Source organism: Poromitra crassiceps (genome assembly GCF_964638095.1).
Source record: "Poromitra crassiceps genome assembly, chromosome: 8".
NCBI classification, from domain to species: domain Eukaryota; kingdom Metazoa; phylum Chordata; class Actinopteri; order Beryciformes; family Melamphaidae; genus Poromitra; species Poromitra crassiceps.
Window position 1 is genome coordinate 16,233,924 of NC_139629.1, and position 25,942 is coordinate 16,259,865.

The 25,942-nt window shown below is 41.7% G+C and overlaps 1 protein-coding gene across 3 annotated transcripts in view; it reads left to right on the forward strand.

Moving 5' to 3' along the window:
• Nucleotides 1-518: 518 nt before the first annotated feature.
• The window catches only part of syk (spleen tyrosine kinase), a 35,901-nt gene continuing 10,477 nt past the window's right edge, over nucleotides 519-25,942 (forward strand). The window contains exons 1-9 of one of the 3 annotated variants that reach the window (XM_083641398.1): nucleotides 519-539; nucleotides 2,900-3,002; nucleotides 11,004-11,466; nucleotides 12,487-12,647; nucleotides 14,742-14,880; nucleotides 16,967-17,039; nucleotides 19,508-19,533; nucleotides 19,749-19,823; nucleotides 24,708-24,795. In XM_083641398.1, coding sequence (XP_083497524.1) covers nucleotides 11,065-11,466; nucleotides 12,487-12,647; nucleotides 14,742-14,880; nucleotides 16,967-17,039; nucleotides 19,508-19,533; nucleotides 19,749-19,823; nucleotides 24,708-24,795 — 964 coding nt within the window. In that variant the 5' untranslated portion in view covers nucleotides 519-539; nucleotides 2,900-3,002; nucleotides 11,004-11,064. Of the gene's footprint in view, nucleotides 540-2,742; nucleotides 3,003-11,003; nucleotides 11,467-12,486; nucleotides 12,648-14,741; nucleotides 14,881-16,966; nucleotides 17,040-19,507; nucleotides 19,534-19,748; nucleotides 19,824-24,707; nucleotides 24,796-25,942 lie in introns of those variants that run through there. The other 2 variants (XM_083641397.1, XM_083641399.1) reach the window with 2 other exon arrangements.

Below are 25,942 nucleotides of genomic sequence, written 5' to 3' on the forward strand. Positions count from 1 at the left end.
CATGGGCACACAGTAGCCTAACACACACACACACACACAGAGAGACAGACAGACACACACGCACACACATCAAAGAAACTTTCCATTCTGCTTTTGAAACAAGGTCTCCAACCCATACGACCACATAGTTTGTTTATTCCAACCCTTCTACAACGACCCACAGAAGACCACCTTCTACAACGACCCACAGAAGACCACCTTCTACAACGACCCACAGAAGACCACCTTCTACAACGACCCACAGAAGACCACCTTCTACAACGACCCACAGAAGACCACCTTCTACAACGACCCACAGAAGACCACCTTCTACAACGACCCACAGAAGACCACCTTCTACAACAACCCACAGGAGACCACCTTCTACAAAAACCCACAGAAGACCACCTTCTACAACGACCCACAGAAGACCACCTTCTACAACGACCCACAGAAGACCACCTTCTACAACAACCCACAGGAGACCATGCTTCCAACAACCCACAGGAGACCGCACTTCCAACAATCCACAGGAGACCGCGCTTCCACGACATCTCCGGGTGAGCATGTGTAGCATGCAAGCTGCTGCGTGCGACGTCTCCGGGTGAGCACGTGTAGGGTGCAAGCTGCGTCTGCGTCTCTGTGGGCGAGACCTCGAGGGCAAACCAACGAGGCACCGTAGAAATGAGCACTGCCAGTTGGGCGGGCGAGCATCCACATGTGTGCGAGGTGTGCGGGCGAGCATGCACATGTGTGTGAGGTGTGCGGGCGAGCATGCACATGTGTGTGAGGTGTGCGGGCGAGCATGCACATGTGTGTGAGGTGTGCGGGCGAGCATGCACATGTGTGTGAGGTGTGCGGGCGAGCATGCACATGTGTGCAGGTGAGCATGCACATGTGTGCGAGGTGTGCGGGCGAGCATGCACATGTGTGCGAGGTGTGCGGGCGAGCATGCACATGTGTGCGAGGTGTGCGGGCGAGCATGCACATGTGTGCGAGGTGTGCGGGCGAGCATGCACATGTGTGCGAGGTGTGCGGGCGAGCATGCACATGTGTGCGAGGTGTGCGGGCGAGCATGCACATGTGTGCGAGGTGTGCGGGCGAGCATGCACATGTGTGTGAGGTGTGCGGGCGAGCATGCACATGTGTGTGAGGTGTGCGGGCGAGCATGCACATGTGTGTGAGGTGTGCGGGCGAGCATGCACATGTGTGCGAGGTGTGCGGGCGAGCATGCACATGTGTGCGAGGTGTGCGGGCGAGCATGCACATGTGTGCGAGGTGTGCGGGCGAGCATGCACATGTGTGCGAGGTGTGCGGGCGAGCATGCACATGTGTGCGAGGTGTGCGGGCGAGCATGCACATGTGTGTGAGGTGTGCGGGCGAGCATGCACATGTGTGCGAGGTGTGCGGGCGATCATGCACATGTGTGCGAGGTGTGCGGGCGAGCATCCACATGTGTGCGAGGCAGCAAGGGATGCTAGAAAGGAGCGGGCGAATCGTAAAATATTTCTAGTCTCAAGAACTTGTTAGAAACAAAATAAACAGTTAATACTATTTTAAAGTATTAGTACACAACAAACTTTAGTGAAGAAATTCCCATTACAGTAATGGCTGCACTTTAGGCCTCAAACCTTTACCTAAATAGGCCACCAGCAGGGTGCACTTTAACAGACTGCATTGCATTGACTAATGCAGTTGTGTTTTGTGTGTACATAAAACAAAGATAGGGACCACAGATGAGAAACAGGTATAAGCAATACACTTTCAAAAAGACACTGTGGTCGCAGCACACAATGTACACACATACATTTCCTCATACACAGTACACACATACTATAAATGTAAACCAGACGTAATCATCCATGCCTCCCCTTTGATCAGTAGCCTAATATTCATGCCTGTTTATGGACAGAGTTGTATATTAAGGCAGTGGTGGCCTAAAGGTTAGTGACCGGAAGTAGAGTTCTCCGTTTCAGCCCGAGCCCGACGGAACCCGACCCAACCTGACAGGCTCGGGCCGGGTTCGGGCTTGGGCTTCAACTTACTAAGGTCGGGCCGGGTTGGGTTTGAACTTTCAGGCCCATTGAGGACTCTAACTGGAAGGTCATCGGTTCAATCCCCGGGACCGGCAGGATGAATCTGGGTGGGGAACAGCGCTTGCCCCTCCCTCATTACCACCACTGAGGTGCCCTTGAGCAAGGCCCTTAACCCCAACCGCTCCAGTGGAGCTGCTCAGTGGCCAGCAGATCAGACTGTGGTTGTACTGGTCAGCTTCCAGGTGTGAATGTGTGTGTGAATGTCAACAGGGTGCTCTCAGTGAGACTGCCCCTGTATAAATAAAGGTTGAAAAAATTTGTGATTTCAGAACATCGTTTTTCCACAAAAGCATAGCATTGTCCCAAAGTGTTCTAAAATAGCATATAAGCACAGTAAAAACAAACAAAACAAAAAACATTATTATAGATCATCATGAAAATGAAGTTCTTGAAGAAGAACCACAATTACATGTATAACAATTACTGACAGAAGAAAATGCAATGCTTACGTGGAGGTAACATTTTGGCAACTCCAAAAAAATGCAAGAGTCTTTCCAAGAAGCACTCCGTGCTGTTGTTTGCATTATTTCCTCAGTGTGGCAAACTGATGTTGGTCAGTGCTGCAGAAAAAAGGAAGTAGAGCCATTAAATAGAAATACTCAAGGAAGTAACTGAAATGAGGAAGCTTAAAAGCTCGCCACCTCCTATATTGTGTTTTCATGACAGTTCAGAGGAGGATATACTTTTAATCGGTCTAATACTTTAATCAGTTTAATACAGTTAATAAGTCCTTTAACCATTTAACTTTTTTTTGCTTCAAGTTTGGTTGAGTTATTTCTTCTGAAGCAACTGAATTTAAGATGACCTACTCACATCCTGTGCAGGCTGCTGGCAGTTGACTATGGCTGTCTTCGGGGAGGACTGCAAACTGCACTAGAAGACGACCGAGCAAACAAACAAACAAACAAATTGACCGGCACATATACAGTAAGTCTACTTGTTGTGGTGAGTATAAAATGCATTTGGCGTGTCCATCCTAGTTGTATGTTGTGTTTATGTTCCCACTTGGTCATATAATTCTTAATTTGGAAACATCCACTATTTTTAGCTTTTTGCTCTCTTTCTTTTCCATCATGCAATTCTTTAAGAATGTAAAAGCCGCTTGTGTCTGTGTGTCTGAGTGAAGTCCAAACTGTCAACTGTCAGTCTTGTTTCTATAACATTTCAGAAATATCTCTTAAAAACAGGTCATTTTCTTTTCTGACCCGAGAAGAGACTTTCCATTATTTCCTCTGATATGATTGACTGCAGCTTTATGTCACACATAAAGATATCTAATTTTGGTTATTTGTTTTTCAAATGTAATGTTTTGCTTTTAGAGATAAGAGACAGAGATAAATGGCTTAGCCACAGCTTATATTGTTTTTAGCTCTAGATATATACAGTACAACAGTAGGTATTTACAGTATGGTCATATATATATATATATATATATATATATATATATATATATATATATATATATATATATATATATATATATATATATATATATATATGTATATATATATATATATATATATATATATATATATATATATATATGTATATATATATAATGGTCTACTTGACTATTCAAAAGGCCAGATTAAAGAAGTCACTCAGCATTTGAGGTCGGGGCCTTTAAACTTCTTATACACTTGATAAATTCATATTGTTCTTATTATGAAATACTATTGATTTATGCTACGTCCAACATAGTTTCTGATGTATTCTTGGGGGGTTTACAAGCCGTCAGTTTCACTTCTATAATTTCACTTGATCAAACATGCAAATAAATTGCAATTATTATTATTTACCGTTACATTATCTTGTATCATTTTAGTTCTGTGTGTGAATCCAGAAGTGCAAGACATGTTTCCTTTACTGTTCTTTGATTATTGTTTTTTAGAAATACGTTGACGCAAGCCACCGCCTTGGGCTTCCTTTAGTGCAAATTAATTTTGCCCCCCCCTCCCCCTTCTTTTTGTCTTCCTCTTTAAGGCAGGGAAGCTGCTTTTGTAGTGATCGCTCAGATCTATTATCTGTGCAATAATAGATCAAAGATATACATCAAAACATCATATATCTAAAGATAGCTTGCCTTGCAGAGAATTGTGAAAGATATAATCAAAGTGGCAACTTCAAATCTCGCTTTGTCACTTTGTTTTAGAGACTTTTGTTTGTGCCATTATATTTGTATGATCTCTTGATTTAATAATCAATTACTGCCGCTAGTCGATCTAATAATAGACTACTTGGTTTCTTGCATTTAACTTGAATGAGAAAAAATATGCTTGACAAATACAAATTATACAACTAATATGAATATAACAAATTAACTCATACTAACTCTAATATTAATATAACAAATTAACTCATACTAACTCTAATATTAATATAACAAATTAACTCATACTAACTCTAATATTAATATAACAAATTAACTCATACTAACTCTAACTGGATTTTTGTTTAGTCAAATAAATTGTAATAATGTCCACCGGCACTACACTGCTACATTTCTACTTGCTTTCCTTTGATATATTTAATTGCACACTTATTCCACCCCTCTTCTGATGTGTAAATTAGCCAACTGGAAAGTGGAAAGTAAGTCATTAAAGTCAGCAAATAAAGCAGATCTTGTTGTTATTTTATGATGGGGAAACTCTCAAACTGTAATCCAATTACTTCACGGAAGAAAGTGAGATTACTGTACGAGAGGTGAGAACCAGAAGTGACATTTGAGTAACTTTACAGGAGCGCTTTTTTCTTTTCTTTTCTTTTTTTTTTACCATACTTTGTCCTGACTTTGTTTATTAAATTAAATCTTTAATATGAAAACTTTGTGGATGACAATAATACTCAATGGACAGTATTTTGAAAAACATTGAAAAAAGGAAAAAAGTCTTAATTTTTTTTTATATATATATATATATAAACTTTATATATATATATATATATATATATATATATATATATATATATATATATATATATATATATATATATATTATAATATATTTTGTTTTTGTTTTTTAGAAAGTCATTAGGACCAAAAGGACACAAATCAAGATATTGACAATTTCCCAGCAGCCTCTCTGCTCTGCTTGTTGTTTTCATAGCAAATGGAATCATACCTGCTGTTTGCCTTATTATGTTTCTGTTTGTTGGGATCTCCTCTTTGCTTGACAATTGACAATTCAGTTGCTGAATATAATTGATCACCTTGGCTATTTGGAGTTTAATTATTATAATCACAGAATTTGCCCTTATAGAAACAATTGGTACCTTGTGAATGATGATTATTGGTGTAATATTTCCAACCTTACTATATGGAGTACAATTAGTTCCAAAGTAAAGTACAGCCTGGAAAGTGACCAAGTAATCACTGGGTGATTGGTATCAACCCCACTGATACTGTATGATCACCAAGTGGTATGGAGCAGTCAGACTTAGTCATTGCTCCTATAAGTATGGAAGTAAATGTACACTATTCAAAACTGTCCCAACGTTTATTGTTCAGTGGTTATTGGCAAATAACAGGTAGCTCAGCTCAGCTAGCACACAGAACGAGAAGTGCAGCGTCGCACGCATAGCAGATAGGACAAGGCGCATGTATACCACATAGGAAGCATCGCACGCACACAGAGAGCACCAGTAAATGTTAATAATATGATAGATCAGTGGTTCTCAACCTGGGGTCCGGGGACCACCTGGGGGCCTTGAGGGGGGTCCAGGGGTTCCCCAGCAAATTGGTGACTTAGGGATAGTTGTGATTTTTTGATGTGGTATGAGGTACTTGCTGACAGTCAGTAATACTACATGGAGTAGAATGCAGCCGGTGCTTTCCCAGTTTGGAGAAATGGAGACCGGCCGCATCAGGCGAGTCTGCTGAGTGTGGCCAGGGTCATAAAAAAACAACAGGGGAAAAAATATAAACTGCTTCATATCCATATTCCATACTGTTCACCTAATAGTGGGGCTCAAAACAGCACCTTTAGGTCGCTTCCGGAAAGAAGCGCCAAAATTGGCACAAATACTCCTTGTGGACTGTTATTTTGATAAAAGTAATTGGCCACGCATAAATTTTGATTTTTTTTCCCCCCCAAGATGGCCGCCATTTCCAGCCTGAAAACACTATTTTGGGGGCAACTTTGGGTAGAATTTTCCAATATGAATGATCTTGTTATCAAACCATACATTTATGACCACAGAGAAGCCAGATTTATTCCATGAAAATTTCAAAATGGCTGCCATTTTAAAGATGGCTGCCATTTCAGCCATTTTTACCATAGGATTTCACTGTCCAGGGCGATTTTGATGATTCTGGTGTCAAATGACAGGTTTTTAACTATGGAAATTTAAAAATTATACATCAGAAATCATTTGTATATCTCCTTTTACCATTTACTCTGCATATCTTTTCAAAGTAATGTGAAAATATGCATAAACAACAGTATTTTAGCCAACTTTTATTAGAAATGTATAGGAAATTGACATTTTATTTTCACAGGGAGCGATTATTTGGTTACAATTGAATATGCATAAGCTATAAATAAATAAATAAATACATTAATTTATTAATTAATAAAGTACATTTGATCTAATAATTACCAGTTTTATAAATGGACACCTTGCTGTAAAGTAATTACATACATTTTTGCTAAAACAATAAATAGCTTTGAAAGAATGAGAGTCAAGGTGGGGACAGGAAATCAATGAGGGGGGGGTCATCTCCTGAGTGTCCTGCAGGTGCACACACACACACACACACACACACACACACACACACACACACACACACACACACACACACACACACAGCCATCATTAAGGTGCTGGCTAAAGGTAGCTTGGCAGATAGCTAGGTTTTTTCAATAAACAAAGAGGCAGCAGGAAAGTCTTTGGATGTTTACTGTTGAAAGCACTGTAAAACTGAAATACAAATAGCCTAAATAAATTACAACTTACAATGTGTCTCAATGTGTATAACTTCTTTGCATTTACATAGCCTATAATGAGGCAACAAGTAGGTTACAATACAGTATACTGTACACAACATAGTATATGGTTAGCTTGTGTACTATAACTGTTATGCTAACTAGCTAGCATTTTTACAGTCAAAGAAAAAAACTAGAATTATTTCAAGTTTTCAAGTATATAGTATCAAAGCTGAGATGGTAAATATCTAAAAATAAATGTAACTTATTACTTACAGACACAGAATGTAGTTTAGAAATTTTCTTAGTAGATTAGACAGAAGTTGGCAAACCAAGCGACCACCAAATGACCGCTGGCAGCGCAGTGACAGCCGATTTAAAGGGGCAGCACTTTTTTGTGTGTGGAGTGGGGGTAATCTTGTAAACAAACCCCCCCCCCCCCCCCAAGCCTAGCAGTACACCAATAACAAAACTCTTTTGGTAAAGTTGTGCTAAAATACTGTTGTTTATGCATATTTTCACATTACTTTGAAAATATATGCAGAGTAAATGGCAAAAGGAGATATACAAATGAAATTTCCATAGTTAAAAACCTGTCATTTGACACCAGAATCATCAAAATCACCCTGGACAGTGGCAAATGGCAAATGGCAAATGGCCTGCATTTATATAGCGCTTTTATCCAAAGCGCTTTACAATCAGTAGGTAGTCTACATTCACCCATTCATACACCGATGGCGACAGGCTGCCACGCAGGGTGCCTACACACCATCGGGAGCAAGGAGGGTTAAGTGTCTTGCCCAAGGACACAACGACAGCAGCTGGGAGGGAGCGGGGATCGAACCGCCAACCCTTGCGTCATTGGCCGACCCGCTCTACCTCCTGAGCTAAAGCCGCCCAGTGAAATCCTATGGTAAAAATAGCTGAAATGGCAGCCATCTTTGAAATGGCAGCCATTTTGAAATTTACATGGAACAAATCTGGCTTCTCTGTGGTCATAAATGTATGGTTTGATAACAAGATAATTCGTATTGGACAATTCTACCCAAAGTTGCCCCCAAAATAGTGTTTTTGGGGCGGGAAATGGCGGCCATCTTGGAAAGATCGAGATTTCTGCGTGGCCAATTACTTTTATCAAAATAACAATCCACAAGGAGTATTTGTGCAAATTTTGGCGCTTCTTTCCGGAAGCGACCTATTTTACATTGAAAGTGCATTTTTTGAGCCCCACTATAATCCAAGTCTCCACAAGCCCTGAGATGCCAAGTTGACTTGAAAAGACGTAATTAGTGGCCGGGCCAGCGAAGCGGCAGGGCCACTTGCCTGTATTATTATTATTCTCCCGGGAAGTTGGACTTCCCATGCATGAAAACTAACCAAACTTTGCACAAAGGTCCAGTCCCATGCCAAACCAATAATCAATAGTAGTGCCAATAATAGCACCAATAGTCCTACAACGACCGTCTAAAGTTTCAAACTTTGAAAATTCATAAAAAATCAGGCATACGTGCTACGGCTTTGCAACTTTCACCAAAATGTGGGCCCAAATGAGGAGAAACGTTTGTACGCTGCAACCTATGGCCAATTAGGAAGTCTAAAGACAGCAAAACTGCAAAAACTGTCAAACTAATTAAACCCTACTCCTCCCACATTTTTTCTTCAAACGACACCAAACTTCAGCATCTGCATCGTTAGACTGTCCTACACAAAAGTATCAAAACAGATTTTCGACCGGTCAGAAATTGAGCCCACAGTGCATCAAAATGTTGACGCACTGCCTAAAGAGCATCTTAACTGCCCTAATTACCTAGGGCAATTAGGTTGTATTTGTGATGTCATCAGTCACTGGAGCAATTGTGATGCCATCAGTGATGTCACTCGAGCAATTGTGATGTCATCAGTGATGTCATAAATCCTTCCTGACTCACCCTATATAAGTGGAAGCAGTGTGTGTTTTTACACGCAAGCATCCAGTCCCATAAAACACCACCAGCAAGCATCCAGTCTGCAATGGGTCGTGCCCGGCCACGACCCATTGCTGTGCAGCAGCTATAATTTACACCTTGTTTTGAGCTGAAACTTCAGTGTAGCCAGGTGCTCAAGTGGGAGCAGCTGTAACCTTTGCAGATTTCAGGGTGTAAAACAAACAAACAAACAAACAAACAAACAAAACAGGGTGTAAATGGCATATCAAAAAAAAAATCATGATAGCTTCAGCTTGCCACTTCTGTTCACAATTTCAAGCTGCATACAGTAGAGCTCAACAGTCACGTGACAACTTGGTTCCAGGAGAGTATTTCCCCATTCACATTCTGCAATGACATTTTTTTTAAATTATTAGTCATAATGGCGTAACCAAAAGACTTACCACGGGCGAGCTAGTTAGGAAACGACGGTATATATTCCTGTAGAAGCCACAAATCTGTATGATGTCATCCTGGTTTATTTTTAAACATTTGTTATTCATTGTCATGGAGAAGTACTAGACTACAATACTAAAGTGTAATATCGACATAGTATTGCGAGCTAATATCTTTGTGGGTTTGTGGGTGGGGGGTTCCTGCGGGGAGGGGGGTTATGTTCTGTTTGTATATGTGTATGTTTAGGTTTTTTGTAGATGTTTGTGGTTTTTGTTTTTCTTTCTTTATCTGTTAAAAAAAATAATAATAATAATGTGTAAAAAAAAGTGTAATATTGACATCTTTGATTGGTGGAGCTCGCTGTATGATCGTCTGTGATTGGTGGATCATGGTGGGCGCTAGTGCACTAGTCTCTCTAGTATCTAGTTCTAGTATCTCTGGTTAGGCTACTACGAACGTAGCTACAGCCTCAGGCACATTAGTATAATTAATATGCAGAGCTCAGGGATATTAGTATGATCAATACATGCAGAGCTGGAATTAGCAAGCACCAGATTATTCAAGTCTTGTTTCTTATGCTACAGATGTTCACATGGAATGTGCAAGCCTTTGTTTGGGAGCTTTAAAGGGCTCGATGTCATTATTTGGGATAAGAAGGTGCATTTCAGGAACTTTTCCTGGGTTTGGTGATCAGCTTGTTGTACCTCAGCAGAAGGTGCATTTCAGGAACTTTTCCTGGGTTTGGTGATCAGCTTGTCGTACCTCAGCAGAAGGTGCATTTCAGGAACTTTTCCTGGGTTTGGTGATCAGCTTGTCGTACCTCAGCAGAAGGTGCATTTCAGGAACTTTTCCTGGGTTTGATGATCAGCTTGTCGTACCTCAGCAGAAGGTGCATTTCAGGAACTTTTCCTGGGTTTGATGATCAGCTTGTCGTACCTCAGCAGAAGGTGCATTTCAGGAACTTTTCCTGGGTTTGATGATCAGCTTGTCGTACCTCAGCAGAAGGTGCATTTCAGGAACGTTTCCTGGGTTTGATGATCAGCTTGTCGTACCTCAGCAGAAGGTGCATTTCAGGAACTTTTCCTGGGTTTGATCATCAGCTTGTTGTCATACCTCAGCAGAAGGTGCATTTCAGGAACTTTTCCTGGGTTTGGTGATCAGCTCGTCGTACCTCAACAGAAGGTGCATTTCAGGAACTTTTCCTGGGTTTGGTGATCAGCTTGTCGTACCTCAACACTGCACAATCACCTCTCTCCCAGGCGGCACTCAGCTCAGACAGCAACTCCTTCCTGTTCTTCTTGATAAGATCAGAGTAGTATTCATTGGTGTACATAAATCCGTGTTCCTTTGAGTTTCTTGGCCTGTGATTGTACATTATCATCTGCTTGTCCTCTAGTGCAGGAATTTTAAAATGATCAGTCTTGGCCTTTTCATAAAACGTCCCTACTATAATGGGCTTGTTCAATTTCAACATCCTTCACAGCATCAGTTTGGCGAAACGAAAGCAATCATTCCCAGTGAGAAAGCACCCTAACTAATCTCCCACACAGTAAACTTCCAACACAGTAAGCTGTCTTGTCTATACCCCAAGTATCAAGAGCTAAGCAACCAATCTTAATGTTTTATTCTACTTCCTTTTTTTTTAGGTGACTCCATTGACACTTGGTGTGGGCCCTTTCTCCAGGTAGCCAATAGCCAGGAGACCACATGGCTGAGATAGTGAATTCATTGCATTACTTCTATGGCAACATCACCCGGGAAGAGGCGGAGGAGCACCTGAAGCAGGCAGGCATGGTTAACGGCTTGTACCTGCTCCGTCAAAGCCGGAACTACTTGGGGGGCTTTGCGCTGTCAGTAGCCTTTTCGCGCCACATCTACCACTACACCATCGAGAGGGAACCCAATGATCGCTATGCCATTGCTGGAGGCAAGAGCCACAGAAACCCCATGGACGTGATCGACTACCACTCGCAGGAGCCCGATGGCCTGGTGTGTGTCCTGAAGAGGCCCTGCAACAGGCCCAAGAACATGCAGCCCAAGGTGGGCCCGTTTGAAGACCTGAAGGAGAAGCTCATACGGGAATACGTCAAGACGACCTGGAAACTGCAGGTACGTTTCAACCAGCCCAGTCCACAGAATAAAGCACATGGCACACCAAACAAACATTATCCACAGTTGTTGTGTGCTGTTGTGTGTGTGGGCTAAACACAGACAAACAAGGATTGAACATGTTGAATCTGACCAAACATCTCCAAACATGGACAGACAGCCATGGCACACCCAACCCTACATCATCTATTTCTCTGTGTTTGTTGTAGAATGTTTGATTGGTGTGACATGGGAAGTGTTGGGGGTAACTAATTACAAAAGTAACATATTACATGTATATACTTTTAGCAGTAACTCAGTAATATACCTTATTACCAATAGGATTTCAGTCATATTATACCAGTTCTTTTGTCAAGTAACACAAGTTACAAATTGAGTCACTTTTTTTTTAAATTAAACCACATTATTTAAATAAAGATACAATAATTTCCGAATCAAATTGTGTGTTTTTATGCAAATAACCACTAAATAGATGACAATAACAAAGGAAAAGGATAACATTGAATTTTGGACGGTTTACACTGACTTCAAGACGGTTGAAATTATTTTTCGGGATGGTTCCGGGGCGGCGATGTCATTCTGCTACTGCTGTTACTTTGGTGAAAGTAAGGCAAAAGTAGTGTAATAAGTAACGAGTTACTCTACACAGACAGTAATATTGTAAAGTAACTTATTACTTTAAAATGAAAGTAACTAGTAATATGTAGTATATTACATTTTGAAAGTAACTTGCCCAACACTGGACATGGGCTTAAAATGTCAGCATTGCATATCACGTTTCGAGATATGTGAATATTGTATTAACGATATACACATCATATGACGTGTATAACGTTAATATTCACATTCATGCCTGTCTCATGTTGAAGTGCATGTACGTCGCGGGCACCTAAGGGAATAGGTGCGGGATTGGCGGACCTGTACCGTCCCCGTCTTACAAGAGAGCGCTAGTTTGATTCCCGACTGAGACATGTCTCATGGCTCTGTAGCTTGGCCTGAATATGTTTGTGCTTATTCTAGGGGCCAGCTCTGGAGCAGGCCATCATCAGCCAGAGGCCCCAGCTGGAGAAGCGCATTGCCACCACCGCCCATGAGAAGATGCCCTGGTTCCATGGCACCATCTCTCGAGATGGCTCTGAGGCCAGGCTTCAAAGTGGCTCCCACACTAATGGAAAATTTCTGTAAGGTTTTGGCATTATTGTCAATTATTTTATTTTTACAATTAGTTTGTAGGTGCTTTAAAGGCATTTCCTGTATTAATGTTAAAATATGATACATGTAGTGCATATTTAGCGATCCAATAGTGGTTCTCAAACCACTATTGACCCCTTTAAGGACCCCTAAAATGACACAAATTAGACCACGGACCCCCATTTGATAAGATTTTGTCCCTAGCGCTATACAAATAAACATGACTTGACTATTACAGAAGAAAACATGACCAAAATAGTCCTACATTCATTTATTGTGTTACTTATGGATGGTATTCTAGTGAAAATAAGTTATTACCGTTTTTGTTGGGGACCCAAACAGGTGGATCCCCAAGGACACAGTTTTAGTTCAAAATGTCAAAGTTCAAGTAGTCCCGTTGGTCCAGTTAAGTCTAAAATGGTTTTGTTAAAATACATAAAACTTCCACTGAGCGCAGAGGTAGGCCAGTCAATGACAAAAAACAAACATTAACATGCCGAAGTGAAGTCAACAAGAATTCTGCAAGAACGACAGTAAAACGTGTTAAGTACTTCACCATTTAATCACACTTAACAAATGAAATGTAGCCACTTTGCAGTATTTTGAACAGATAGCAGTGGTGTTTGTGTGTGTGTGTGTGTGTGTGTGTGTGTGTGTGTGTGTGTGTGTGTGTGTGTGTGTGTTGTGTGTGTGTGTGTGGGGGGGGGGGGTATTTTTTTTAGTTCCTTCATCTGAGAGGCAGTGGTCTTGAGAGAGAGAGAGAGAGCTGTGGTTTCCGCTGTGACAGTTTGCAGGCACTTCCTGCAGTAGCCTGTGTGTGTGTGTGTGTGTGTGTGTGTGTGTGTGTGTGTGTGTGTGTGTGTGTGTGTGTGTGTGTGTGTTGTGTGTGTGTGTCTGTGTGTGTCTGTGTGTGTGTGTGTGTGTGTGTGTGTGTGTGTGTGTGTGTGTGTGTGTGTGTGTGTGTGTGTGTGTGTGTGTGTGTGTGTGCCACACAGAGCTCTGTTCTGTGTGTTTCGTCAATCATCCTAAAATCATTATTTTCCAATCAAACGCAGTGTGAGATATTCATTATAGAGAGCCAAAGTCACGCCTTCTTCCGGGTTAGGCATACAAAGCAAGGGGTTTCATCCGCCATTAATTTTTCCATCCACATTTCATAAAATCCTCATAAAAATTGTTTGACTTGGTCAAACCAAGCAATTCAGCTATATTTAGAATGTATATTCTAAAAATTAAATGTATGAGTGTGTATGTGGTTTTGCTGCGTTTCATGCGTATCCGTAAGCTTTCAGAGGACGGACAGAAAACGCACAAAATGAACGCAAATCTACGGACAGAAGGCTCTGTCCGTCTTTAAAGCAGCTACGAGTAAAATTTTCGATTGTTATTAAACAGTATAATTACAATATTGATGCATCACATCTTACCTATAATAGTAGCTGAGACCAAAGCCGTGTGAATCGGAGATTGCTCTCTTGATGATTATAGAGTCTGTGTCTGTCTAACCTCGCATCACCAGGGGGCTCTCTCTCTACCGGCGGACCGGATAAACCCGGAAGTGAAACCCAGAAGTGAAACGCAGCTGCCTGCCGTCCCCCGTTCGCTCTGCCTAGCAACAGACCATAAACAAGGAGAACACATGCTATTCTCGCGAACATCTCTCGTTATATTCTAACAGGTTTTCTGGAAGTTATTTTATGGTTATGGCCGAAGTGGCTGCTGCAAACCGTTTCACTTCACTTCCTGATCTGCCCTGGCCACAGACAGACTTAGCACTGGCCGATTCACTCGGGGTTCAAGCGAGACTACTCTGCGTTGGTATTGTCTACTATTACAGGTAAGATGTGATGCATCGATATTAAATTTAGACTGTTTAATAACAATCGAAAATCTTGCTCGTAGCTGCTTTAACGTAGAGTATAATTGGGCCTTTACTGGCCACCAGACTGTATAACGCTGATATACATATACATACATGTATGACATAATATATATCTAGAAACATGATACTTACGTCCCGTAAAGTTATAGTTGTATTTCATCCCCTTCCCTCTCTCCATCTCTGTCTCTCTCTCTCTCTGCAGAATACGACAGAGGGATGCGATTGGATCGTACGCTCTGTGTTTGCTACATGAAGGACAAGTCATGCACTACCGCATTGATAGGGACAGGCGTAGCAAGCTTTCCATCCCGGACGGCAAGAAGTTTGACACCTTGTGGCAGGTCAGTGCACTGCACTTTAACCATATTAGGCCCTGTTTACACGGCGACGCTCCCCGCATAAAACGGCAAACTTTTTTTAGCGTTAGTGCCTTCCTTTTACACATAAGTGACGTCTCTCCCACCAGGCCATTTTTGTTGTTGGTGTGACGTATATTGTGCGACACGAGAGATGTAGCCGATCGAGCGGTTTCATACAAAACGAAATATTATGTTTCAGTTTCAGGACAAACTGCGACTTTCTTGACATGCAAAGTTATTATCTTTTAAATTGACAAAATGTAAATGTGTACCTCATGGCACAATTCAAACGGGATCAAAAAAAGTATTTGTCTCTGGACGTTCACCACCATTCATATTTTTTTAAGATGTTGGCGCCAATGGTGGTGGCAGGAAGTGACGTCCACTTTGGCTCTCTTTTAAGGCCTATTATGAACAAAAACGAACAAAAACTGGGGAAAAAAACAAGTGCAAATTCATAATAGCTGCGACCACATATGCAAATTTACAAAATGGAGGATGGCAGAGGCAGCCCACCCTAATCTGCCTCTGCCGCCCTGCATTTCAAAATGTGCCCCCCACCACGCCCTTTTAGCCAGTTGGCATGAACGCAAACACACACCTTCACGCATGCATGCACACGCACACACACACACACACACACACACACACACACACACACACACACACACACACACACACACATACACACACACACACACAGACACACACACGACATCCATGCCAAATTTCAGCCTCCTAAGGCGAAAACTTTGCCCAGAATAAGTAGCCTAAAGTGCACTGTTGTTGTGACAGAGTCTGGGGCGGTAGCTTGCAGGGTGGAGATAGCACATTTGGTTATGGTTTTGCCTTGGTCGAAGGAGAACTGTACTGTGTTGTACTGTAGAGAACGGGTCAATGATATTAGGAGAAGAGCCAGACGGCAAACTGCAAAAGCCAAAAGTATCTGTCAAAAGTCTGGGGTGGAAATCCACATGTCAGCTTGTCAAATTAAAATAGCAAAATGGGCTTTAGAAGCACGGACCTACGTGAAATGCACAAATTTACTAAAATAATTATGCTCTGAAGCATTGACCTGATTGTACAAACCTGTCAAGCAAGTTACTCAGGAAGTATAATTACATTACATTACATTATGTCATTTGGCAGATGCTTTTATCCAAAGTGACTTACAATATCACATTGTGTCAACAGTAGAGGAATCAACTTTGCAACACAATCTAAGACAGCTACAACCTTTGAAGGAATAGAGTAGCACCTGTAGGAAGTAGATTGAGAAGGATTTCTCTTCTTTTTTTTTTAGAAAGAGAGATGTTAGTTCAAGATGCGGCCCAGGTGGAGCCTGAAAAGGTGTTTTTAGTCTTCGCCGAAAGATGGGTAGTGAGTCGGCCGTCTTGACGGAAGGGGGGAGCTCGTTCCACCATTATGGTGCCAGGGACGAGAAGAGTCGTGACTTTTGAGCGGAGGAGGGGCAAGGCGGGCCTGCACTACATAATATTAGTTACTTATTACTCCTTTAAAAAGTAATAACATTGCATTACTTATTACTTAATTTCAAAAGTAATTATGTACGCGGCGTCCCAGTGGCTCACCTGGTAGAACCATGGACTGTATAGAACACATACCACAAAGGCTTAGTCCTTTGCGCGGCCGACCCGCGTTCGAATCCAACCCGTGGTCCTTTGCCGCATGTCATTCCCTCTCTCTCCCCACCTTTCCTGTATACCCACTGTCCTATCTAATTGAGTACCGCAGGGATGAGGTATTTTTGTAGGCTTTATCCAGAAATCGCCGCCATTTTGGTTCATCAGTGGAAAAGTCTATGGGGTTTTAGAATGGGGATTTCACTTAAATGCATAAAATAAGGTCTGTGGTTAACAAAAGTGTATGGGAACGCAAATATGGGTTCAGCAGGATAATCTTCATGAACGTTAATCACTTTTATGCCTTTTGAAGCGTTAAAAAAAAAAGTATTTACGTTCCAAAAGTCATCAAAGTCACGTTTGTACCTGACAGGCCTCACCTGTCAGGTTTCACTCTGACATGTGCACTGCTCTCTTCCCTCCAGCTGGTGGAGCACTACTCCTACAAACCAGACGGTCTGCTCAGAGTGCTCACCGAGCCCTGTCCACGAGACGGAGGTAAACACCTGCCCGCAAGTCATTTCAGTGATTTTATAGCCTATTCTTGATTGTGGTCTTTTCTGTGGTACTGCTACGGGCTGCTGGGGAACAAAATGTTTTTTTTATTTTTATGTAGGCAAGTATACAAGAAAGATGACAAATACAATGAATCTTGAATCTATCCAGCAACACAACTGACACAACTAGCCTGTGTCGAACTCTCTCCATCGCAAGACTGCCCACGGGGCCTATACTAAGGAAGTGAATTCCCCATTCATCTCTCCATAGACATTTCATAAAATCCTTCTGAAAAGAGTTTTACTTTGTCAAACCAAGCGACTCAGCTATATTCAGAATCAGGGGAAACCATGGAACATTTCACTCTGACCAAAACAAACAAACAACAACAACAACAACAACAACAAAAAAACGTTATGTGTGTGTGTGTGTGTGTGTTTGTTTGTTTGTTTGTTTGTTTGTTCTTTTATTTATTTATTCGTTTTTGTCTCTCGTGATGCGGAATATAGCTGTAAAACTATTTTTGTAAGGATTTTCTGAAACGTCAATTGGAAAATGAAATGGGGAATTTCAGTCCCTAGGCCACATGGCGAACCCGGAAGAGGGCGTGCCTTTGGCACTCTATTGGCATCTATATCACTCTATTTTTATTTTTATTTTATTTTTTGCTAGTATAATACATTGTTGTATGTGTCCCAGCACACATGCCTTATAGATGTGTCCTGGGAGATGTGTCCCAGCACACATGCCTTATTGATGTGTCCTGGGAGACATTCAAAGATCTGTAAAACACTGAGGGAGAACTAGCAGCAGTCTTTGTTTCAGAGCTCATCTTGCACTCCCAACATTATAAAATAACATTTTGAATCTATAAGCCGACCCATTTCATGGGAATATTAACATATTTACATTAATTGAATATATTAGCTGTAATGGGGATATGAAAGGGATATGAAAGTAAAGTAAAGTAAAGTATGAATAGTAAAAACGGTGCGATCCTGCTGCCATGCTAGATTTACTTACGTCAGCATGCATTTTGAGTTGACCTAAGTACTGTTACAATCCTCTACCCACAATGCTTGTTCAGCGTTGAGTGGGTTTTGCTTGGTGTCAAAAGGGCGTATGTACAGTTATGCAGCAACAACAAAAACAACGACGGCAGTAAAATCGAGAGAATGCAGTTGCCAATTCTTTCTTTTTTCGGACCCCCCCCCCCTTTCCTCCTCAATTGTACTTGTCCAATTCCCCCCGCTGTCCCGGTTGTTGCTCCACCCCCTCTGCCGATCTGAGTTGTAGACTAGTACATGCTTCCTCCGATACATGTGCAGTCGCCATGCCGCTTCTTTTCACCTGACAGTGAGGAGTTTCACCGGCAGGACGTAGCGCGTGGGAGGATCACGCTATTCTGTGTACTGCTAAAAATGTACTGTACGCCTACAGCAAGAGGATTATTTTGTTTGAATCAGCAGAGATAGTTAATAAATAAAACCTGGCTACATCAGTTAGTCAGTTTCCCTAACTTGAGAATGCTGCGGCTCACTTTGAAATCTGAAAGTCTTCCGGGCCCCACCCAACCCTTTAATCACAACTCTGATCAACACACGAGACTAAGATGATGTATTTCCCGATACGTTTTTTATATTATATATATTTTTTATTTCATTAACAGAGCATGTGAACTGGGGCATACGATGTTTTTGTTTGTATTGTTTATGGTAAAATGTGTCTGTAACTTTATGCTGCTTTCTTGGCCAGGTCTCTCTTGAAAAAGAGATTTTCAATCTCAATGAGACTAACCTGGTTAAATAAAGGTAAAAAAAAAAAAAAAAAACAGGAAATTAATTATCCATCCACTTACAAAAGCATTTCGGCAAAATACCCAAAAGCAGATTGCCAACATTTTCTCCCCACTTACTCATCAGAAATATTTGCATGCATAACACATCTGTTGAGACAAAATGTGATGAGGCAACAACAGAAGAACTCAACCCACAAGTTATTAAGGTAGCATTTTCAAAGCCTAGGCTTTGAAAAATGCTACCTGGTGGGATACCTGGTGGATACAGATTGAACCAATTTTCATTTCGATAAATTGAGTTGAGAGCTCAAGGGGGGGTCCCTTGACCTCTCAACTCAATTTATCGGAATGAAAATTGGTTTGAAATAGTTTTCCCTTGCCCAAATTTAACCTATGTTTGGAGTGTTATTTAGCCCCCTTCCCCAACAAGCTAGCATATTATGCTTGGGAGCAATGGCTGCCTTAGGTCTTCTACTTTCTTTTGATAACAGGATCTCCTCTGTAGCTTTAAAAATTACCCTTCTACAGCCATTGATTGCCCGCGAAAATCGGGAGTGTTGGCAGACCACTCACCTGCAGTACCTCCATGGCCCACTAGTGGGCCACTACAGTTTGGGAATCACTGCATTACCGTAATAAGTAACTGATTTAATTAATTCCTCTCATACAGGGCCTATACCGTCAGCTCCATCAAAAGTAAGTTATATGTGTGTGTGTGTGTGTGTGTGTGTGTGTGTGTGTGTGTGTGTGTGTGTGCGTGTGTGCGTGCGTGCGTGCGTGCGTGCGTGCGTGCGTGCGTGCGAACCTTTCCCCTTGACCAATTATCAGTGTAATGATCACATGCATGACCATAACATTACCACATAACCTAATTATTATTATCCTCTCTCTGAAATTGTGATTTCTGGCAGGGTGCGGATGGTGGTGGATTTTTCTCCAGATTCAAAAACTACTCTGTACCCATCCCCGGCCGGAAGTTTAAGAAGGTGCACTAACACCCCTCCTGTCTCCTCATAAATGCCCACCTGATCCCCCCTTCCTTAACTCTCCCAACTGCCATCTGGCTCCAATGTGGCTTGCTACCTACTAACACACCCTCTGTTTACTTCTCCCATCTCTCTTATAAACCAAAGTGGTAGCAGATAGCTTCACAACTGGACTTGATTGCACACAAGTGCAATCACACACACACACACACACACACACACACACACACACACGTGTTCAATGCAACATCATATTAGTAGGCGATTAAAAATAAATAAATAAACGCCATCCAGATGCTACTTAGTGCCATTGCGACTGGGTGGGTGTGTGTGTGTGTGTGTGTGTGTGGGGGGGGGTATATTATCCAGCACTCTTAAGAGTAACTAACCCACACCAAATGTGTGGTGAAGCCTGACATCTACTGGTGAAAAGTAAGGTGCCCTGGCAATCTGCTATTCATACATTGTTGTTGATCACACGACTGTTGCGCCGCCATCTTGAGGACCAATTTGAAGCGACAAGTTGCCTTCTATTTGCTGTGCAATTGGAAAAAGAGTGGAATACTTGTCTCAAAGAAATATGAATATCTCAAAAGCGATACATCTTATGCCGTTATATTTTGACATTGTGAGTGAGAGCAGAAGTAGCCGAAGGGTTTGATGTAGTATGTAGTAGGAATGTATGTAGTGTTAAAGTTGTGTGAACGGTCACAGTTTTAAAATGTGTGAATGTTGTAAAGCAGTACAGCCTGTAAAGTCTGGTCGAGTGAATCGTGGCGTCACACTCAAGGCTGCAGGCTCCATAGGATGGATGGATCCCATTATAATGGTTGAAAAAAGTATAAAATCTAAACTGCGATTTCTCTAAAAGTACAAATGGTATCAAAAAGCTGAATAAGTGATTGTAAAAGTAGGCTACTAAAAGTGTTGACCAGCTTAAAGCTTGAATGGAGTGTATAGTACAAAGTATGAAAGAGTAGTTAGAGTTCAAAGATACTGTAGTATACTTTGATCAGTCCTCTCATTACAACAGGTACTTAAAAAGTTGTGTGCTGCAGTTGGTCCACAAGATGGCATTAATAATGGTGTATAAACATGAATTTAATGTTTTGGTTACACCTGACCTGTGTTCACCCTGCCTTTGAGATGCAAAATGGCTGCTGTGAAACGGGTCTATTGGCTGGTCTTTTTGCCAGCTGATGTCACCACTTTTCCTCAGGCTTCTGCACAGATTTAGGTTTGGGGTTCTGTTACTGTGTGAATGCTGCATGATGCTGGATCACTGCTCGTTACTGTGTGAATGCTGCATGATGCTGGATCAGTCAAGTCAAGTCAAGTCAAGTTTATTTATATAGCCCTAATTCACAAGCATGTCTCAGAGGCAGGGGCGGAGCAACCCTATCAGCCCAGAGGGGGCGAAGCTCTTAGGGGGGCCCCATCAAAAAAAAAAAAAAAAAAAAAAAATTTGAAGGCCAGGCCAGGCCGCAGGGCCAGTTCCAGAACAAGATGACTAGGGGTGCATCCTAGATAGGAAGGGGCCCGAAAAATTTGACATGTTATTTTACTAAAAATAATGCATTTGACCATCATTTCAAGTAGAATGATACCACCCAAGCAAGAATATTTCAAGTGTTTCAAGTGCTTTACTGAAATATTTGGACCATATAATGATAATACAATTATCTCAACCTTAAAAGGTTACATATAGGTGCCAAAAAGCCATAAAATCACATCAAAGAACAAAGAAAAACAACAACTATAATTCAAGTTTAAACAGTAAGTTTGCAGCTGTAGCATTTATAAAAAAGATTTTTTTTTTTTTTTTTTTTTTTACTTTTCAACTGAGCATGCAGACAAATAAGGGTGCAATGCATGCTTTTGCACCCCCGTAGAACCGGGCCTGCCAGGCCGCGAAGAAAAATTTGCCTTTTTTGCATGTTTGAATCGGTTTTAGCCATATTTAGTGGAATATCTCATTTTAAACACACCAATGTTATTGTCTATTGATTGAATTCCTCTCAGACTCACACCACTGACTTTATTAAATAAAGTCATTTTAAGTCACAACTGTAAAATAGCTGATAGCCCCTATATCCGAAAACACAATTTGTCACTCATTGAGCCAAGTAATATTATGTCCAAGAAAGACTACAGTGAAGCCACTTTACAGACAAGCTTGTTCTGAAGAAGAAAAATAAAAACACAGGTTGCCAGCCAGGTGGCCTGGCCTGCAAAAAAAAAAAAAAAAAAAAATCTTTGATGGGCCCCCCTGACGAGTGGGCCCGTGGCGGCCGCACCCTCTGCCCCGGCGTACGCTCCGCTACTGCTCAGAGGGCTTCACAGAAAATATGTCTAGCTAATTCTAGCTGACACAACAGTAGCAAGAATATACAGAATAAAGATAACATTTTGAACAATTGATAGAGAAATATAGAAAATATAGAAATGAAGGATAGAGCAGAGGAGAGAGCAGGAGAAGGAAGGAGAGCAGGGGGAATGTGAGAGAGTGATGGGGTGGGGAGGGAATGGGAAATGTTGGAGGGTATAGGAGGTGGGGAAGGAGCAAGAGGAGAGAGCAGGAGAGGGGAAAGGGGGGGGGAGCGGGAGGGTGTGTGGGGGAGAAGAGAGCAGGGGGAGGGAGGGGGTGGGGAGAGAATGGGAAATGTGGGAGAGGAGAGAGCGTATGGAAGAGTATGGGAGTATAGAGGAGTATGGGAGACTATATGGAGAGAACAGGGAAAGGAGGACTAGCTGACACAACATTAACAAATTACAGTAGTAATAATAACACATCGAACAATTATATGATAGAGAAATATAGACACACATCTTGCAAACGGACATATGTCGATTTCTTAGCAACCAAACTATGCCTAATTTAATTGGCTGCAAGGCTTTAGTAGTGAGTCCCTTTGCCAAATAAACACATGTTCACATATAGAGCTTATGGGTGCCTCGCTTTAGGGAAGAATGGGTGCCATGCTTTAAATAGTGGCGGAATATTGGAGGGGATAGAATGGGTGCCATGCTTTGGAGTCAGTGCTCGTTACTGTGTGAATGCTGCATGATGCTGGATCAGTGCTCGTTACTGTGTGAATGCTGCATGATGCTGGATCAGTGCTCGTTATCCCTGCTCTCTGTGTGAATGCTGCATGATGCTGGATCAGTGCTCGTTATCCCTGCTCTCTGTGTGAATGCTGCATGATGCTGGATCAGTGCTCGTTATCCCTGCTCACTGTGTGAATGCTGCATGATGCTGGATCAGTGCTCGTTATCCCTGCTCACTGTGTGAATGCTGCATGATGCTGGATCAGTGCTCGTTATCCCTGCTCACTGTGTGAATGCTGCATGATGCTGGATCAGTGCTCGTTATCCCTGCTCTCTGTGTGAATGCTGCATGATGCTGGATCAGTGCTCGTTATCCCTGCTCTCTGTGTGAATGCTGCATGATGCTGGATCAGTGCTCGTTATCCCTGCTCACTGTGTGAATGCTGCATGATGCTGGATCAGTGCTCGTTATCCCTGCTCACTGTGTGAATGCTGCATGATGCTGGATCAGTGCTCGTTACTGTGTGAATGCTGCATGATGCTGGATCAGTGCTCGTTATCCCTGCTCACTGTGTGAATGCTGCATGATGCTGGATCAGTGCTCGTTATCCCTGCTCTCTGGAGTCTCTCGCACATCACTTTGTCTTTCTTTGTTTTTGTGTGTTTTCAGCCCAACACTTCCAGCCTATAATTGAATGCAGCTGCAATAGCATGAGATACCTTTTTAGCAATTTCATGTAACCTTTTGCTCACTAAGCTAAATAATCAAATAGGATGCTTGGATAGGAACTTGTTTCTGTAGCTAAAGCACCGTTCTTAAAAGCAGGGGTATGGAACATATCGTTCACAAGTTATTACTTTTTCCAAGTTTACATATCAGCTGCTTGTGATGCAGTCTGAGGTACTTTTAAACAGTAAATCACTTATCAAAATAGTTCCTTGCCCCTTCTTTGAACGCATGTGAATCAATATGTTGACCTCTGCACTTTATGTTAATATGTTTTCCTCTTAACATTTTGTATGCACAATTATACAATTTCCCTATTATGGATACCCATGTATTACAGTGATACTTAATACATACCCCAATATAGTATTTATTTTTAATACTGCTTAATAATATTTTCTCACATAAATTGATCTGTAAGAAGCTTTCTTTTCCCTACAGTACGTACAATTCATGTTCCATGAATTAATATGATGGTGACACATAGTCACATTGTTGAGTAACAGTAAGTGTCATAACTAAAGTGAGTGTTGGAGAGGAAACCAGTCACCATTGACTTCAGTTGTACTGTACTGAAGTCAATGGGGACTTCAATAGTTGTTCACATCACCAGCTTACGTACGTACTGCTAATATAAGGAAACATGATCCAGCTTTGGGAATATAAGGATTTTACACCTTTTTCTTTAAGATGAAGAGAACAAATCAGATTGTTGGAAGAATGCCCAATGTCATTTGTGCATGATCACTGGTCCACAACTTAACTCAAATTAACTCTCAATAACGGTCAAACTAAATGAATGTCTGCAAAAATGTTTACAGTTTTCGGATTCAGTATGTGTGAGATCATGTGTAAAATAAATCAGCATCGTTTTTTGGTGAACTTCTCCTTTAACATTCCAAAGGGGGGGGGGGGGAATCTATCACTGTAATACGGGTTCCATGAAGAGTGGCACTCTGCTTCAGAATCGAAAAACTAATATTTTCTGCTCAGCTGTTTATTGAATGAATTGCACGTTACAGTTCAGCAGTGCACCCTCTGAAATCTGCCTGTTGTGTTTTCACTGCTGTATTTCTCCTTAAACAATGTGTTTTCTGACCGACTGACAGATGTGGGGAGATAAAAGCAAAACAACGGATAATGTCAACAATCCGTATATTCCATTTGTGCCAAATGGTAAAGCAACCAGCAAAGAAGGTGAGATGAGTGAACAATTACTGATGTAAGATGAAAGAGTTTACACAATTATCTCTTCCTTAAAGTTGTTAGGCAGATTGGCTTCCCATTTTTATTCTGATATTTGTCTACATCATATCACCTATATCTATTTGTACCAGGAAGTACTGTATCACTGTCACTCACAGGCTGTCACCAGTTGTGAAGATTGATTATTATTGATTACTTTTTACGAACTTGATTTTTTCCAATCATCAATTCATGACAACAACCAACCTTGATTCATGTATCAAGCTATGCCATGTTGGGGAATTGAATTTCAATCAGGAGAGACACTTATTTAGTTAACAATTATTTATTAACATCAGCAATGATTTAATTACATGTGAACAATGATTATGAAATGTTCAATAATTATGGAGGAGGATGTGGTGGAGGAGGGTTGCAGAAATCGCACTGAAATGACAGCAGATAGAGTATGAGAAGAGAACCGCTTTTAACTCATTCCCCGCCATTGTCGTCTATAGACGTCTTTTCACCGCCATGCGATAGATGGCGCTCTTGGCAACCTTATGAAGTGGTACCATACTCCTATATTCCTCGGCTAGCTAGAGTTATTGCCCCACAAAACCAGCGAGCGTTTTCATCATCGATCTCCCTTCACTTCATGCAGGGACCACATAAAGCACGTCCAGCCTGGAGCCTCAAAGCGGTGCAAGGACATGTTTACTCCCGGCCTCGGCGCGTTGTGACACGGGCTCGTGACAGTCACTCAACGCTGGAGGATTTCTTTCACTAGAAGCATGCTAAACGCACACAAATCACTTCTCCTGTCACTTAGATTAGTAATCCGCTTTGTGAACCCTCACATAATTGTAAATTTCAGACATCAAATATGCCCCCAGACCTCCACACATCGAGTACCAGGAAGCACCAGACCCACGGAGAACATCTGACCCCGCCCCATACGCTCTCCGTGCGGGGTGAATTTCTCACTTCGCTTCGCTGGACAAACACGCATGTATCTCGGCTTCCTGCGATGATCGCATAACATTTCACTGGGACCAAAACGTTAAAAAAATGCAGGTTTATTAAAGAACATATTTTTTCGATGTTGTTTTTTTTTGTTTCGGTCCCAGTGAAATGTTCTATGGTCTCTCCCGATTAT